The following is a 15,828-nucleotide window of genomic DNA, read 5'->3' on the forward strand; positions in this document are numbered from 1 at the left end:
TCTTTAGCTTCTCTTCTTTTCTTACCTATTTGTAAGGCCTCCTCAGTATACCATTTTGCCTTTTTGCTTTTCTTTTTCTTGGGGATGGTTTTGATCACTGACTCCTGTGCAATGTCACAAACTTCTGTCCAGGGTTCTTCAGTCACTCTATCATATATAATCCCTGAGTCTATTGTATAGTAGTAAGGGATTTTATTTAGGTCATACCTGAATGGTCTAGTAGTTTTCCCTACTTTCTTCACTTAAGTCTTAAGTTTGCAATAAGGAGTTCATGATCTGAGCCACGTCAGTTCCTGGTCTTGTTTTTGCTTATATAGAACTTCTCTATCTTTAGCTGCAAGGAATAAAATCAATCTGATTTCAGTATTGACCATCTGTTTGGGGCACTCTGATTATAAAGTTCCTATGGAAATTCATGTACAAATACTTTTGTAACCTAAGTTTTCAGTTTTCTTGGATATATGTTTAAGGATGTAATTACTGGATAATAGAGTAGATACATGAAAGTCAAAGTGAAAAGTATTAGTCACTCAGTCATGTCCAACTCTGTGGCCCCATGGACGGTAGCCCTCCAGGCTCCTCTGTCCATGGAATTCTCCAGGCAAGAATACTAGAAGTGAAGTGAAGTCGCTCAGTCGTGTCCGACGCTTTTTGACCCTGTGGACTCTAGCCCATCAGGCTCCTACATGCATGGAATTTTCCAGGCAAGTCTTGGAGTGGGTTCCCATTCACTTCTCCAGGGGATCTTCCCAAGCCAGGGATTGAACCTGGGTCTGCTGCATTGCAGGCAGTTTCTTTACCATCTGAACCACCAGGGAAGCCCCTGTTAGTGTATACTTAACTTTATAAGAAACTAATAAAACTGTTTTCCCAAATAGTTGTAACATTTTACTTCCCCACATTAGAGTTCCAATCACTCCGTTCTATAGGGTTTTGGTATATCATTATATTATCTCGTTAGGGTTTTAGTTTGCACTTCCCTGATGGATAATGATATGGAACATCTTTGCATACCTTTATTGATAGTTTCTGTATATTGTTTTGTGTATTTTCAAGTATCTTACCATTTAAAAAATTTGGCTATTTTTTATTGGTTTGAATAAATTATTTATGTATTCTGGATGAAATTATTTGCCAGACATATGTTTTGTGGGTGTTCTGTCCCAGTCTCTCTTTTACCTATTAATTTTGTTAAGTGTATCTTTAGATAAGCAGAAATTTAAATTTTGGTTTAATTTTTTATTTTTAATAATTTTTGCTCTCTGTGTCCTTTGTAATATTTTTCTACATCCAGAATGAGATGGTTTTCTATACTTTTTAACTTTCTTATAAAGGTCTTGTACTTTAAGTTTTTACTTTTAGGTCTATGACCTACCTGAAATTAATTTTTACAAATGGTGTGGAGTCAAAGATGAGTTGTTGAACAACTAAACAACATTTAGTTTTTCCAGAAACACTTCTTGAACAAAATGTTTTCATCATTGGTTGACTTTGGTGTCTTTGTCAAAAAATTGATTTCCATTTGGTCCACCTTTTAACTGGTTTTCTCGTAATGATAGATGATATTTTCCTGTTTCTTTTTAATGTCCAATACTTTGTAACTGTATGCTGAGCATTGTTCATACTACAAGTGTACTGAGTCCAGCTATTGTTATCTTTCTTTTAAAGTGTAGTAAATGTAATTCTAGCAGGCAGTTAAGGTATTGATGGATAATTGTGTTTCTGTCAACCTTAATTTCATTCTCTCCTATGGCAAATCATTTCAATTTTCAACTCTCAATGCATTCCTCTACCTCTGGGCATTGTCTTCACTCCTAATACATGGTCCTTCTGGATTTTGGCTGAATCTCTGAGATGCTGTGTTTGGTTAAGTCTTATCTGACTGGGCTAAAACTCCAGTGTCTTTCCCTGCTGCGTGAACTATAATGTCATCACTCAGCTCTTAGCCTAGTAGCAGGTTAACTTTGCTAGGTGTTTCAGAATGTTGCCCTGTCTAGCACTCGACCAAGGAGCGGTGGTAAACCCTTACATAGACTTTTTCCCAATTCTCTTCCTACCAACATATATACACTCAGCTTCTTCACAGTACTTTTCACCATAAATTCCAGTCTCATGTCTAAACTTTGCCTCATCACTCAGCAAAACAGCCTCTTTGCTTGATTTCCACTTTCTTGCTCTAAAGTGGCTAAATAATTTTAGGCAAAAAAAAAAAAAATTGTAATTGTCAGCTCACCATGTGTGTTTGCTGTTTTCTCCCAAGTCAGGCTTAAAAACAGGTGCTTCCTGTTTATTGTCCAGTTTTATGATTGTTTTCTGTGGGAGAGCAATTCCAGTATAAATTACTCTTAATGTACCCTGGATTGCTGGATTGACCTACTGTTTTTACTTTTGAAAGTATACATGTAATTCTGTTTAGGCAAATGTTCAATTTTTACCACTCTCTGATTACTTTTGACTTTACTTTTTTATATGTTGTGTTAACGATCTGGCAAAGCTTGCTCTAAGCTGTTTACATGCTCATTTAATTCTCACCCTATGAGATAGACATAAACCTGAATTACCAAGCAATTGTATGATTTGCATAAATTCACACAGCTACTAAATGGTAGAAATATATATTATGATAGCAGAGTCTCTTAATATTGTCTTTTAAAAACATATTATGTAGAATAAATAATTTTTGTGCTTTTCTTTAATAGTCAAACATAAAATGGTCATTTATGTATAACTATTTTTCTTTATCTGTAATGCCTCATAATAATTTTCATTGTTTGTTTTCTATAGATCTTACAAGTGCCATAAAGTGGTTTGATGCGTGCTTTTCTCTCCATGAATTGTCTCTCACTGGAAACCCACTTCTTCAAGAAATAAACTGGAGGTAAATAAATATTGTTGCACCCTATGTATGTACTTTATTATAATTGCAGAGAACACAATTTGATGAAAATTGTTCTGTGTATATTATTAATAATTGCATGGGAAAAGTGAATAAAGAACAATTCAGAAGTTATTCTAAATAGAACAATTTTATAAAAGTAGTTTAAAAAATACCTTCTGCCTAAAATAATTTTTTGTACATGTAAGAACTAATATAAATTTGAAATGATAATTCTGATCCATACTACTGATTATATGACAATTTTAGTATGATGTTGACTTAGGTTTGTGTTTATAGAAAAGACATTTTTGTGGAATTACTTTTTGAGTCATCTACATCCCATAGTTTGCCATTTAAAATTATTTCCTTTCTGGTAATAATTTGATTTTGTTTTTATTTTCTGAAAAGAGAAAGTTGGTGTCTGTTAAAGTATGTATTATAAGTATGTGTGAATTTAGCCTCTATTTGGAATACTGCAGTAAGTACCTAGATGTAAATGAAAAAATATACTTCGTGATTTTTTAAATGAATTTTCTTTTTAAAAAAGTTCTCTAATCTGAAATTCTCAAATTATGCTAACAGCATTTTCCCTAAGATAGCCAACATTGTAATCAGTTTTTTTGAAGTAATTTACATATAATAAAATTTATCAGTTTATTTATGAATATGACTATTGTATAGAAATCATCAAATCATTTTTATCACTTTGAAAGTGAAACTGAAAGTGAAGTTGCTCAGTCGTGTCCAACTCTTTGCGACCCCGTGGACTGTAGCCTATTCAGGCTCCTCCGTCCATGAGATTTTCCAGGCAAGAATTGCTGGAGTGGATTCTCCAGGGGATCTTCCCGATCCAGGAATCAAACCCTGGTCTCCCACATTGCAGGCAGACGCTTTACCGTCTGAGCCACCAGGGAAGCTTTTTAATCACCTTGAAAAATTAACTTATTCCTCTTGGTGGTTAGTCCCCTCTTCAAGTATTTTATAACCCTCTTCCAATACTTTAAAAATGTCTCTCTCTAATTTACTGGTCTTTTAAGAGCTCTTCCCATAAATTGGGATGCTGTATCATGATGCTGAGTATCAGTAGCCTGAGATGATAGTGCTTTTGTCTTCTTTTTGACTTGTGCAGGGCCTCCACCTCTTTTGGATCCAGGCATCTTTTCTGGATCTTGGCTTCCTTAGATATCTGCTTTCCTTTGCCTCCAAATCACCAGAGATGGTGCGTTGAGCCTAGCACCTGTACTTAAAACCTGCCTAGCACTCTGAGGAAAGCTTGCTGATTATCTTCCTGCTCCACCCACCCCAAAAGCAGAAAACAACAAAATCAATAATGTGCTAATTTGTTACTATAAGCATTGGTGATGATTTAGTCGCTAAGTCATGTCCTACTCTTGCGACCCCATGGACTGTAGACTGCCAGGCTCCTCTGTCCATAGGATTTTCCAGGCAAGAGTACTGGAGTGGACTGACATTTCCTTCTTCAATTACAAGGATTGCTGCTGCTAAGTCGCTTCAGTTGTGTCCAACTCTGTGCGACCCCATAGACGGCAGCCCACCAGGCTCCCCCGTCCCTGGGATTCTCCAGGCAAGAACACTGGAGTGGGTTGCCATTTCCTTCTCCAATACATGAAAGTGAAAAAATAAAGTGAAGTTGCTCAGTCGTGTCTGACTCCTAGCGACCCCGTGGACTGCAGCCCACCAGGCCCCTCCTTCCATGGGATTTTCCAGGCAAGAGTACTGGAGTGGGGTGCCATCGCCTTCTCCAAAAGGATTAGTTGTACATAAATCGATTTGTAATGAGAATAAGTAGGTTATTCAAAAGCATGTATAATCATTGTAGGACTGATTTAAGAACTACAAAATACCCAAAGTAGAATTTCTATAATATCTAGTGGGGTTTGGGTTTTGTTTTGTTTTTAATGACTGTTTGCAAGCTATCACTATTAAATTCACACACATCAGATTAATCTGAAAAACCATGTTATTCTTGGTTACGGTAGGACTTCTGTTATGGTTTGCAACAAGTGATGTAATCTCTGCCTGGGTTTTAGTTTGTAAAATAAATACTAATATTAACCTACCTCAAAACTTGTTGAGGATCTGTGAAATACTGAGTAAATGCCCCAAATAAAATATTATCTTTTTATTAAAAAAAAAAAAAAAAAGTCTCTCCACTGTCTTATGGCTTTCACTGTTTCTAAGGAGAAGTCTGTGGACATTCTTGTCTTCATTTCTCTGTCTCTGGGTACTTTTAAGATTTTATCAGTGGTTTTCAGCAATTTGATTATAACGTGCTTTGATGTGGTTTTAGATAGATTTACTCTCCTTAGGATTTTTTCCTTGTTTATTTGCTTAGCGTTTTTCTAATTGCTGTAGATTTGTCTTACCATGTTGTGTTAGTTTCACATGCACAGCAACATGATTCAATTATTCGTGTGGGTGTATTCTTTTCAGAATTTTTCTATTATGGGTTATTATAAGATATTGAATATAGTTCCCTATGTTATGCAGTAGGTCCTTATTGTTTAGTTGATATATAGTAGTATATATCTGTTAATTTTGTTGTTGTTATTCAGTCACTAAGTCATGTATGAATGTTTTGCAACCTCATGAACTACAGCCTGCCAGGCTCCTCTGTCCATGGGATTTCCCAGGCAAGAATACTGGAGTAGGTTGCCATTTCCTTCTCCAGGGGATCTTCCCGACCCAAGGATCAAACCTGTGTCTCTTATGTCTCCTGCATTGGTGGGCAGATTCTTTACCACTGAGCCACCAGGGAAGCCAGCTCCCAGTGTATCCCTCTTCCCTGCCTTTATTCTTTGGTAACCATAAGTTTATCTTCTAAGTCTGTGAGTCTATTTCTGTACTGTAAATAAGTTCATTTGTATCACTTTTTTGATTCCACATATAGGTGATATAGTATGATATTTGTCTTTGTCTGACATACCTCACTTAATATGATAATTTTTAGTCCATCCATGTTGCAATTCTGCTTAGAATTTACTGAACCTCTTGGATATTGTGGATTTATAGTTTCCATAAAATGGTGAAAAATTTTGGCCATTGTTTTTAAGTATTTTTTTCTGCTTCCTTCTATCTTCTCCTACGAGAACTCCAACTTCACCAATATTAGACCACTTGATGCATCCTTGAAGTCATTATTGTTTTGTTCTTATATTTATTGTTTTTGTTTTCTGCCTATATTTCAGTCTTACTAGTTATTGCTGTGGCTTCAAATCCCCTGATGTTTTCTTCATGTGTAACTGCTCTGCAGTTAATCCTATCTAAACTGTTTTTCAGTTCAGATGAGATGTTATGATTTTCATTTCTACAAGTTTTCTTTATTTTTTTTTTAACATTTACAGTTTCTCTCTTAATCATGTTCGTATATTCCTGAATCATCTTCAACATATGGATAATATTTATAATAGCTGTTTTAACATCTTTTCCAATGAGTCAACTCTTCTCATGAGGTGGCCAAAGTACTGGAGTCTCAGCTTTAGCATCATTCCTTCCAAGGAACACCCAGGACTGATCTCCTTTAGAATGGACTGGTTGGAACTCCTTGCAGTCCAAGGGACTCTCAAGAGTCTTCAACACCACAGTTCAAAAGCATCAGTTCTTCGGCGCTCAGCTTTCTTCACAGTCCAACTCTCACATCCATACATGACCACTGGAAAAACCATAGCCTTGACTAGATGGACCTTTGTTGGCAAAGTAATGTCTCTTCTTTTCAATATGCTATCTAGGTTGGTCAGAACTTTCCTTCCAAGGAGTAAGTGTCTTTTAATTTCATGGCTGCAATTACCATCTACAGTGATTTTGGAGCCCCAAAATAAAGTCTGACACTCTTTCCACTGTTTCCCCATTTATTTCCCATGAAGTGATGGGAACAGATGCCATGATCTTAGTTTTCTGAATGTTGAGCTTTAAGCCAACTTTTTCATTCTCCACTTTCACTTTCATCCAGAGGCTTTTTAGTTCCTCTTCACTTTTTTCCATAACGGTGGTGTCATCTGCATATCTGAGATTACTGATATTTCTCCCGGTAATCTTGATTCCAGCTTATGCTTTTCCAGCCTAGCTTTTCTCATGATGTACTCTGCATATAAGTTGAAAAAGCAGGGTGATAATATACAGCCTTGATATACTCCTTTTCCTATTTGGAACCAGTCTGTTGTTCCATATCCAGTTCTAACTGTTGCTTCCTGACCTGCATATAGGTTTCTCAAGAGGCAGGTCAGGTGGTCTGATATTCCCGTCTCTTTCAGAATTTTCCACAGTTTATTGTGATCCACACAGTCAAAGGCTTTGGCATAGTCAGTAAAGCAGAAATAGATGTTTTTGTGGAACTCTCTTACTTTTTCCATTATCCAGCGGATGTCGGCAATTTGATCTCTAGTTCCTCTGCCTTTTCTAAAACCAGCTTGAATATCTGGAAGTTCACGGTTCACGTATTGCTGAAGCCTGGCTTGGAGAATTTTGAGCATTACTTTACTAGCATGTGAGATGAGTGCAATTGTGCGATAGTTTGAGCATTCCTTGGCATTGCCTTTCTTTGGGATTGAAATGAAAACTGACCTTTTCCAGTCCTGTGGCCACTGCTGAGTTTTCCAAATTTGCTGGCATATTGAGTGCAACACTTTCACAGCATCATCTTTCAGGATTTGAAATAGCTCAACTGGAATTCCATCAGCTCCACTAGCTTTGTTCGTAGTGATGCTTTCTAAGGCCCACTTGATTTCACATTCCAGGATGTTTGGCTCTAGGTGAGTGATCACACCATTGTGATTATCTTGATCAAATCAGACAGTGATCAGAAATTACAAGTATTTAAAGAATGTGTGTAGATGTGAAAAGGCCACCTGATTATGTTTCTAGACATAATAGAAACATTTTGCCAGCTTGGTGAAGGACTTCATCTTCTGGAATAGAAACAGTCAAGGTCCCCATACAGGTGCACTAACTTGCAATCTAGGACTGCTTCTCTTTCATTGAGATTTAGAGCACTGATCCCCAAGTTTGGGTCCTCACTTCTCGAAACCCATATAATGAGTGAAGTTATGTCTGAAGGACTGTTTGACAGGTGATATTATTTATTATAAAGATGTCTAATGGGTTGTTTCTAGAGAGATATTTTTATTTTCCCAAGTAACTATAGAGAATAAGTTATAGAATTGGCATACAATGACAAATCAGAATGGCAGTTGTGTACATTATTCAGAGCAAGGAGATAATGGTTTTACTATTAGGTGTTGGGCAAATAGGGCATGAATTCTGTAGCTGATCTGGTATTAGTTACCATCTGAACAGCTGCCATGTTGCAAGTTGTAGAGGTTTAAAGCAAACCTATGTCCTGAATAATCTTTTATTATTTTTTGTTATTTTGTTTGTAGAAAGCATCAACACTTATTTAATTGAATAAAATATGCTTGTTGTAAAACCTACTGATATAACCTATTGTAAGACATATATAAAGATAATAATATTCACATTTTACTGGACTTAATATATATACTTTATAGTTTTAAAGAAATTACTTAATTAGAAATAATACTGAGAGAAAATAGAATAGTATTTATATGTACAATTATTTAGCTATTATATTGTCTATGTTTAAATTCGTCTTTGTGAACTAGAACAATACCAACTTGTAAATTTTACCTATCAAATTTCATATAGATCCAGTTGCCCTAACACAGCTTTCATAATTTTAAGAAGAGATTCACTTATCTAAATAGTTTAAAATCTAGTGACCTATAAAATATGGATTTGTTAATGAAACGATCAACTCAAACTTTTACTAGTGTGTTCTGCTGAACTTTACATAACCCCTTGATACCAACAAAGGGATTAGTTATAGATTTTCCCAATTGGCTTCTTACTTTCATGTCCAGCCAGTGATAACACGAACAAAACTGATGTACTAAAAATTCTCTTTTTAAAACTTAATCCACAGACTCAGTTTGGAATTTCCTTTGGGAATGTGTTTCGTTCATGAATGATTAATAGAGCTTCTTAAGTGACAGAATATTCACCAGGAAGTTTTCACTGAATGAAATATTGATTCAGCCCTTGACTAGGAGGAGCCCAGCTGGAAAAACTAAGGCTGAGATCTCACAGTGTCCTTATACTTCATTTCAAACATGAATCAACTTGTTACAGCACTTTCTAATATATTTATCATAGAGTCTTTATAAGGCTGCATTTGATTTTAAAGCCAGTCCCTGCACTACTAATTTATACAAATCTGACTACTGTTCCTTAAAAAAAGATTCAAGAAAAAAAATTGTTGAAATAAACCATTAGCTCCAATCTGGATATTTATTATGTGATTCACAGATTTCAAGACACTGTCACACTTTTCAAGATCCCACCAAACTACATGTTTACACCCAAAGATTCAAAACATCTAACTAAAATAACCTGGGAACTATTTTATGTAAAGATGATGAGTGTAACATCAGAATATTCCAAACATAAAAATTCAAGGTCTGTTGTCCCCCATTCTCTAGAATTATTACGTGTAGCTAAAATATTGTACTTAATGAGTCTATATCAGTAACTATTAATATGTCCGAAATATAGCATTTGATGATAAAGCTGTCACTTTTCCCCGTACTAACCTGGTGTCAATTAACATCTCAATAGTCTCCACATGATGACAGTTGCACCACCTAGAAACAACTCTACCGTCCTGTGTTAACTCTGAATGTACCTTTCATTACTTTGGTTGTCTGGAACATAAACATTTATTTTATTAAATAAGATATTTGTGGTAAAATAGTAATATGATCCTTAATCAGATAAAACAAATTCTAATTTTTTTGCCCCTTGGATGGTATTGGTTTATTTGGTTAAAATGGCTCTCCATTCCAACCATCAATTATTTCTGAATAGAAATAATTGCTCAGAAATATTCAGACACATTTCTGAATTGTTTCTTTATGTATTTGGTATGTGCTGTTGAATTTTAGAATTACAGGGATAGTTTTCTAAAAACACCTTCATACCATTTATATAAAACTAATGGCAATGTTAACCAGTGACATATCATTGGAATGTTACTGCCCAGAGACCACAGTGTCTCTTATTTTAGCAAACTCTTCTGATATCATTGATATATAGACTATAAGTTTCCTTAAGAAAAATGCAAGCTGTTTTTTAAATTTAAGATAATTTATAAATGATTTGAGTTTCAGTTATTTTTTTACTTCAAACTTGACCATATCTGATTTTAGCATAACATGCTGTAGTCTATTTTTTTCCCAATGTATTGATTTTATTCTTTAAAGTGCACAAGAAAGACTGAATTTAAATATATATATATATATATATATATATATACATATATATATACACATTTCCCCGAACTTGTCAATAGAGGTCTATGTATAGCGGAGGACTCTTCATTTCAAAAAACATCCCAAGCACGGCTGAAGAAGTATTTCAAGGACAAGCTTATCAGAAACACTACCCTGGGGATTGGAGACCCACAAAAAAATCTTCCTTGAATTCTCATCTCAATTAATTTAGAGAGTCACTAAGGCAAAGACTTAGACTTCCCTGGTGGCTCAGACGGTAAAGCGTCTGCCTACAATGAGGGAGACCTGGGTTCGATCCCTGGGTCGGGAAGATCCCCTGGAGAAGGAAATGACAACCCACTCTAGTGTTCTTGCCTGGAAAATCCCATGGATGGAAGAACCTACAGTCCATGGGGTCGCAAAGAGTCAGACACAACTGAGCAGCTTCACTTTACTTTAAGGCAAAGATAGGTGTGTTAGACCCTGAGGCTCTCATGTGAGCAGCATGAGCATTGCCTTCTTTTTACTGACTCCTCATTTAGCCATATTGAGACCTGAAAGATGACTTCTCACGAGTGTCTCACAAGTATTACTGCATCTGCACTGTCACCATGGGTCCACCATCCTGGTGAGAAGTTTTGTGTATACAACCACTTACTGAAATGATTATACCCTCAAGGAAAAGATAGTTAGCTTTACCTAACCCCTAAGAATGCAACTTACAATAATAAGATAATATGCTTTATTAATTTCCCTTCCAAGGTATGCATATGTGTGCAGTTGCTTCAGTCATGTCCAACTCTTTGAGACCCCAGGGGCCGTGGCCTGCCTGGCTCCTCTGTCCAGGCTTCTCTGTCCAAGGATAGTCATTCCCTTCTTCATGGGATCTTCCTGACCCAGGGATCAAGCCCATGTCTCTTAAGTCTCCTGCAGTGGTAGGCGGGTTCTTTACCACTAGCGCCTCCTGGGAACCTATTTCAAAGACTGGAGCCTGTCACTGGCATAACTCATTTCACCAGCTGATCAGGTTCATTCTGGAAATCAAGGTATCAGATTGATATTTGCTTGGTACCCAAAGAATTAGAAATGTTGCTATTCTCAAGAACTATTTCCACCAAGTTATTAAAAGCCTTTTATTTGCTCTTCTATAATTTACGAGATTTAATTTTTTTTAAATTTACCAGTAATAGAGCATTTTTAAAGCATTATGAACACCAGTATAGTCTTAACTTTCAATACTCTCTATTATCACCTCTCAAAAATCATTTTTTCACACTTGACATTTTATAATTATTATTAAATAAGTTATTTTGACATCACAGTCATATCTTAAAGAAATCTGACTGGGTATTTTTATGAATAGTTAGAATACAATGTTGCTTTCTTAGTACTGTAATAAATTATTTGGTAGGATTGAATATTTCCTTGCTTTGATGAAAAAGTGAAATTGAAAGTCACTCAGTTGTGTTCGCTCCAGTACTCTTGCCTGGAAAATCCCATGGGCAGAGGAGCCTGGTAGGCTGCGACCCTTAGGGGTCGCTAAGAGTCGGGCACGACTGAGCGACTTCCCTTTCACTTTTCACTTTCATACACTGGAGAAGGAAATGGCAGCCCACTCCAATGTTCTTGCCTGGAGAATCCCAGGGACGGGGGAGCCTGGTGGGCTGCCGTCTACGGGGTTGCACAGAGTCAGACACGACTGAAGCGATGCAGCAGCAGCAGCAGTAGCAGTTGTGTCTGACTCTTTGTGACCCCCTTGGAGTTTCTCCAGACCAGAATACTGGAGTGGGTAGCCTTTGCCTTTTCCATGTGATCTTCCCAACCCAGGGATCGAAGCCAGGTCTCCCACGTTGCAGGCAGATGCTTTACCCACTGAGCCACAGGAAAGCCTTAGAAAAAGATTTCCTGTTATATTTAATATTGTATCTCTGAGGTGAATGCCTCTGCTTACCTTATCACCTGTGATGAATAGCTATTATCTTAAGGTAATGTTCTGCTTTTGAATCATATCTTCAATGACTCTAAGCAGAAACACAATATATGCCAGATATGTAACCCTTTGTGGTAAGCATTATAGGTAGTTTTTGAATTGATAAGCATTCTAACTTCAAGCCACCTCAAAAAGTTCAAAACAATGCTAGCTGCAGAAGCACATATACTAAAATTGGAATGATACAGAGAAGATTAGCATGGCCCCTGTGCAAGGACGACACATTAATTCATGAGCCAATCTATATTTTGTAGCATATGTAAAATAGCCAGGGAGGATTTGCTGTAGGACTCAGGGAACTCAAAACTGGGGCTCTGTGACAACCTAGAGGGGTGCGATGGGTTGGGAGATGAGTGAGAGACTCAAGAGGGAGAGGACGTAGGTATAGCTATGGCTGATCCATGTTGATATATGGAAAAAACTAACAGAATATTGTAATTATCCTTTAATTAAAAATAAATAACTTTTTAAAAGCTCAAAATATATGGGCTCAAATTTTTAACAGCTTAAACTCTTTATTATTAGCAAAGCTTTTATCTGCTTCTTAACATTGTAAAACATTTGATAATTACCCTGAAAAACCAAATCTAAATCTAATTTTTTTCCTCTTATTTGTTATCTGTATGGGGAAAATAAGGCAGTATTTCTGGAGTGCTTGGAGGAGTTTGGGAGCTAGTCAACTGTGTCCCCAGGAAATGGAAAACTGTGGTATTCTTCTATTTTGTTTCATTGAAAAAGATGTATTTGTACCTCTCTTATGATGACTTTTATTTAATACCAAGGCTACCAAGATCATAAACTATACACAGGATGCATTATGACTTTGGTTAGCCTTATGCATTTTTGCCTTAATGAACCACTTCCTCCATTAAAAAATAATTAAAATTATATTTTACAACTGTGTTTGCACAAATAGCTATATCAATCCTGACTATACAACCTAGATAGAAGGAAAAACGGTTATTAGGCTTTGCCTTCTTAACTCTTAGCATTTTAGTACTCTTACCCTGCCATCCTTCATTTAGTGTTTAAGAACTGTTTGTTTCATTTTGTAATTACCAAAATTTATTTTTAGAGCACTTTTAGGTTAACAGCAAAGCTGAGCAGAAAGTAGAGAAAGCACACACACCCCCAGTCCCCACACATGTACAATTTCCCTCACTGTAAATATCCCACACCAAAGCAGTATACTTTTATTTTTTGGCCATGGTGCACGGCATGTAGAATCTTCATTCCCTGACCAGAGATCAAACCTGTGTTCCCTGCATTGGAATCATGGAATTGTACCCACCGGACTTCCAGGGAAGTCCCAAAGCAGTATACTTTTTACAGTCAATGAACCTACAGTGACACATATTTATCACCCAAACTCCATAGATTTATACTAGAGTTCACTCTTGGTGTTTTATATTCTATGGGTTTTGAATGTGTTATGACATGTATCCACCATGTGGTAATGCGTAGAATCATTTTACAGCCTTAACAATTCTCTGTGCTTTGCCCTTTCATCCCTCCCTCTACTTTAATCATTTGTTGTTGTTCATTTGCTCAGTCATGTCCAGCTCTTTGCAACTCTTTGGACTGCAGCACACCAGGCCTCCCTGTCCATCACCATGCCCTGGAGCTTGCTCAAACTCATGTCCATTGAGTCAGGGATGCCATCCAACCATCTCGTCCTCTATCATCCCCTTCTCCTCCTGCCTTCAATCTTTTCAGCATCAGAGTCTTTTTTTTTTTTTTTTATTTGGTACTCAGTTTATTTTTTTAATACGAAACTGCCTAGTTGCCCAGCCTAATATAAAGCTGCTACGGAGTAATAGCCCCTTGCTCTTTGTTGCTCCCAGACCACTTCTTCTCCCTCTAAAGGTGGCTATGACCCAGCCTCCAATTATTGGGTGTCCCCCCCTTCTGTCTTAGAGCCCCTAGTTCTAATGAGTCGGCTCTTCACATCAGATGGCCAAAATATTGGAGTTTCAGCTTCAGCATCAGTCCTTCCAACGAATATTCAGGATTGATTTCCTTTAGGATAGACTGGTTTGATCTCTTTGCAGTCCAAGGGACTCTCAAGAGTCTTCTCCAGCATCACAGTTCAAAAAAATCAATTCTTTGGCACTCAGCCTTCAGGGTCCAACTCGCACATCCATACATGACTACTGGAAAAACCATAGTTTGACTAGATGGACCTTTGTTGGCAAAGTGATGTCTCTGCTTTTTAACATGCTGTCTAGCTTAGTCATATCTTTGCTTCCAAGGAGCAAGCATCTTTTAATTTCATGGCTGCAGTCAACATCTGCAGTGATTTTGAAGCCCAAGAAAATAAAATCTGTCACTGTTTCCATTGTTTCCCCATCTATTTGCCATGAAATGATGGGATCAGATGCTATGATCTTCATTTTTTGAATGTTGAGTTTTAAGCCAGCTATTTCACTCTTCTACCTCCATCTAGAGGTTCTTTAGTTCCTCTTTGCTTTCTGCCATAAACATGTTGTCATCAGGATACCTGAGGTTACTGATTTTTCTCCTGGCAATCTTGATTCCAGCTTGTGCTTCATCCAGGCTGGCATTTTGCATGATGTCCTCTACATTTAAATTTAATAAGCAGGGTGACTATATATTGCCATGATGCACTCCTTTCCCAACCAGTCCATTGTTGCTTCTCGACCTGCATACAGGTTGTTCAGGAGGCAGGTTAGGTGGTCTGGTATTTCCATCTCTTTAAGAATGTTCCACAGTTTGTTGTGGTCTACACAGTCAAAGGCTTTAGCTTAGTCGATGAAGCAGAATTCTGTTTTTCTGGAATTCTCTTGCTTTTTCTGTGATCCAGTGGATGTTGTCAATTTGATATCTGGTTCCTCTGCCTTTTCTAAACCCAGCTTGAATATCTGGAAGTTCATGTACTGTTAAAGCCTAGCTTGGAGAATTTTGAGCATTTCTTTGCTTGCTTTAACCTCTTAAAGCAACCATTAATCTTGTTGTCTACATAGTTTTGCTTTTTTTCCAGAATGTAGAACAATTGGAATTATACAATATATGCCTTTTTCAGATCGGGTTTTTTCACTCAGTAATATGCATTTGCATTTCCTCTATGTTTGTTCATGGATGGATAGCTCATTTTTTTTAATGCTAAATAATTTTATACTGTATGAATATATCACAGTTTATCTTTCAGTTCACCTACTGAAGGACATCTTGGTTGTTTCCAATTTTTGGCTGAAACAAATAAAACTGCTATAAACATATATGGGCAGGTTTTTGTATGGACATGCATTTTCAGTTCATCTGGATAAATACCAAGGAGACTGATTGCTAGATCAAAAATAAAGATGTTTAATTTGGTAAGAAACCACCAAACTATCTTCCAAAATGTCTCTCCCATTTTTCATTAGCACCAGCACTTAATTAGAATTCCTGTTTCTCCACATCCTCACCAGCATTTGGTGTTATCAGTATTTTGGATTGTGGACATTATACTAGGTAGGTAGTAGTATTTCATTGTTGTTATAATTTGCAATCCATTAATTAATGCTTGTTTGTCATATTTATATATTTTGGTAAGATGTCTTTAATATGTTTGGCTCACTTTTAAACCAAGACATTCATTTTCTTATCATTGAGTTTTAAGCTTTTCTTTTTTGTATATTTTGGATAACAGTAAT

The 15,828-nt window shown here is 36.7% G+C and overlaps 1 protein-coding gene and 1 non-coding gene across 5 annotated transcripts in view; both read left to right on the forward strand.

The window, feature by feature from the left end:
- The window catches only part of LRRIQ1 (leucine rich repeats and IQ motif containing 1), a 236,041-nt gene that overhangs the window by 86,208 nt on the left and 134,005 nt on the right, over positions 1-15,828 (forward strand). For all 4 annotated transcript variants that reach the window (XM_086403705.1, XM_086403709.1, XM_086403708.1 and 1 more), the window contains exon 14: positions 2,785-2,878. In XM_086403705.1, coding sequence (XP_086259831.1) covers positions 2,785-2,878 — 94 coding nt within the window. The remainder of the gene's footprint in view (positions 1-2,784; positions 2,879-15,828) is intronic.
- On the forward strand, positions 12,317-12,423 carry LOC147371345 (U6 spliceosomal RNA). Its single transcript, XR_015165005.1, has one exon. It is a non-coding gene; the product is annotated as a U6 spliceosomal RNA (small nuclear RNA).

The sequence above is a fragment of the Bos grunniens genome, chromosome 5 (assembly GCF_055505025.1).
Source record: "Bos grunniens cultivar Pamir isolate PY7600 chromosome 5, Bosgru_T2T1.0, whole genome shotgun sequence".
NCBI lineage: Eukaryota > Metazoa > Chordata > Mammalia > Artiodactyla > Bovidae > Bos > Bos grunniens.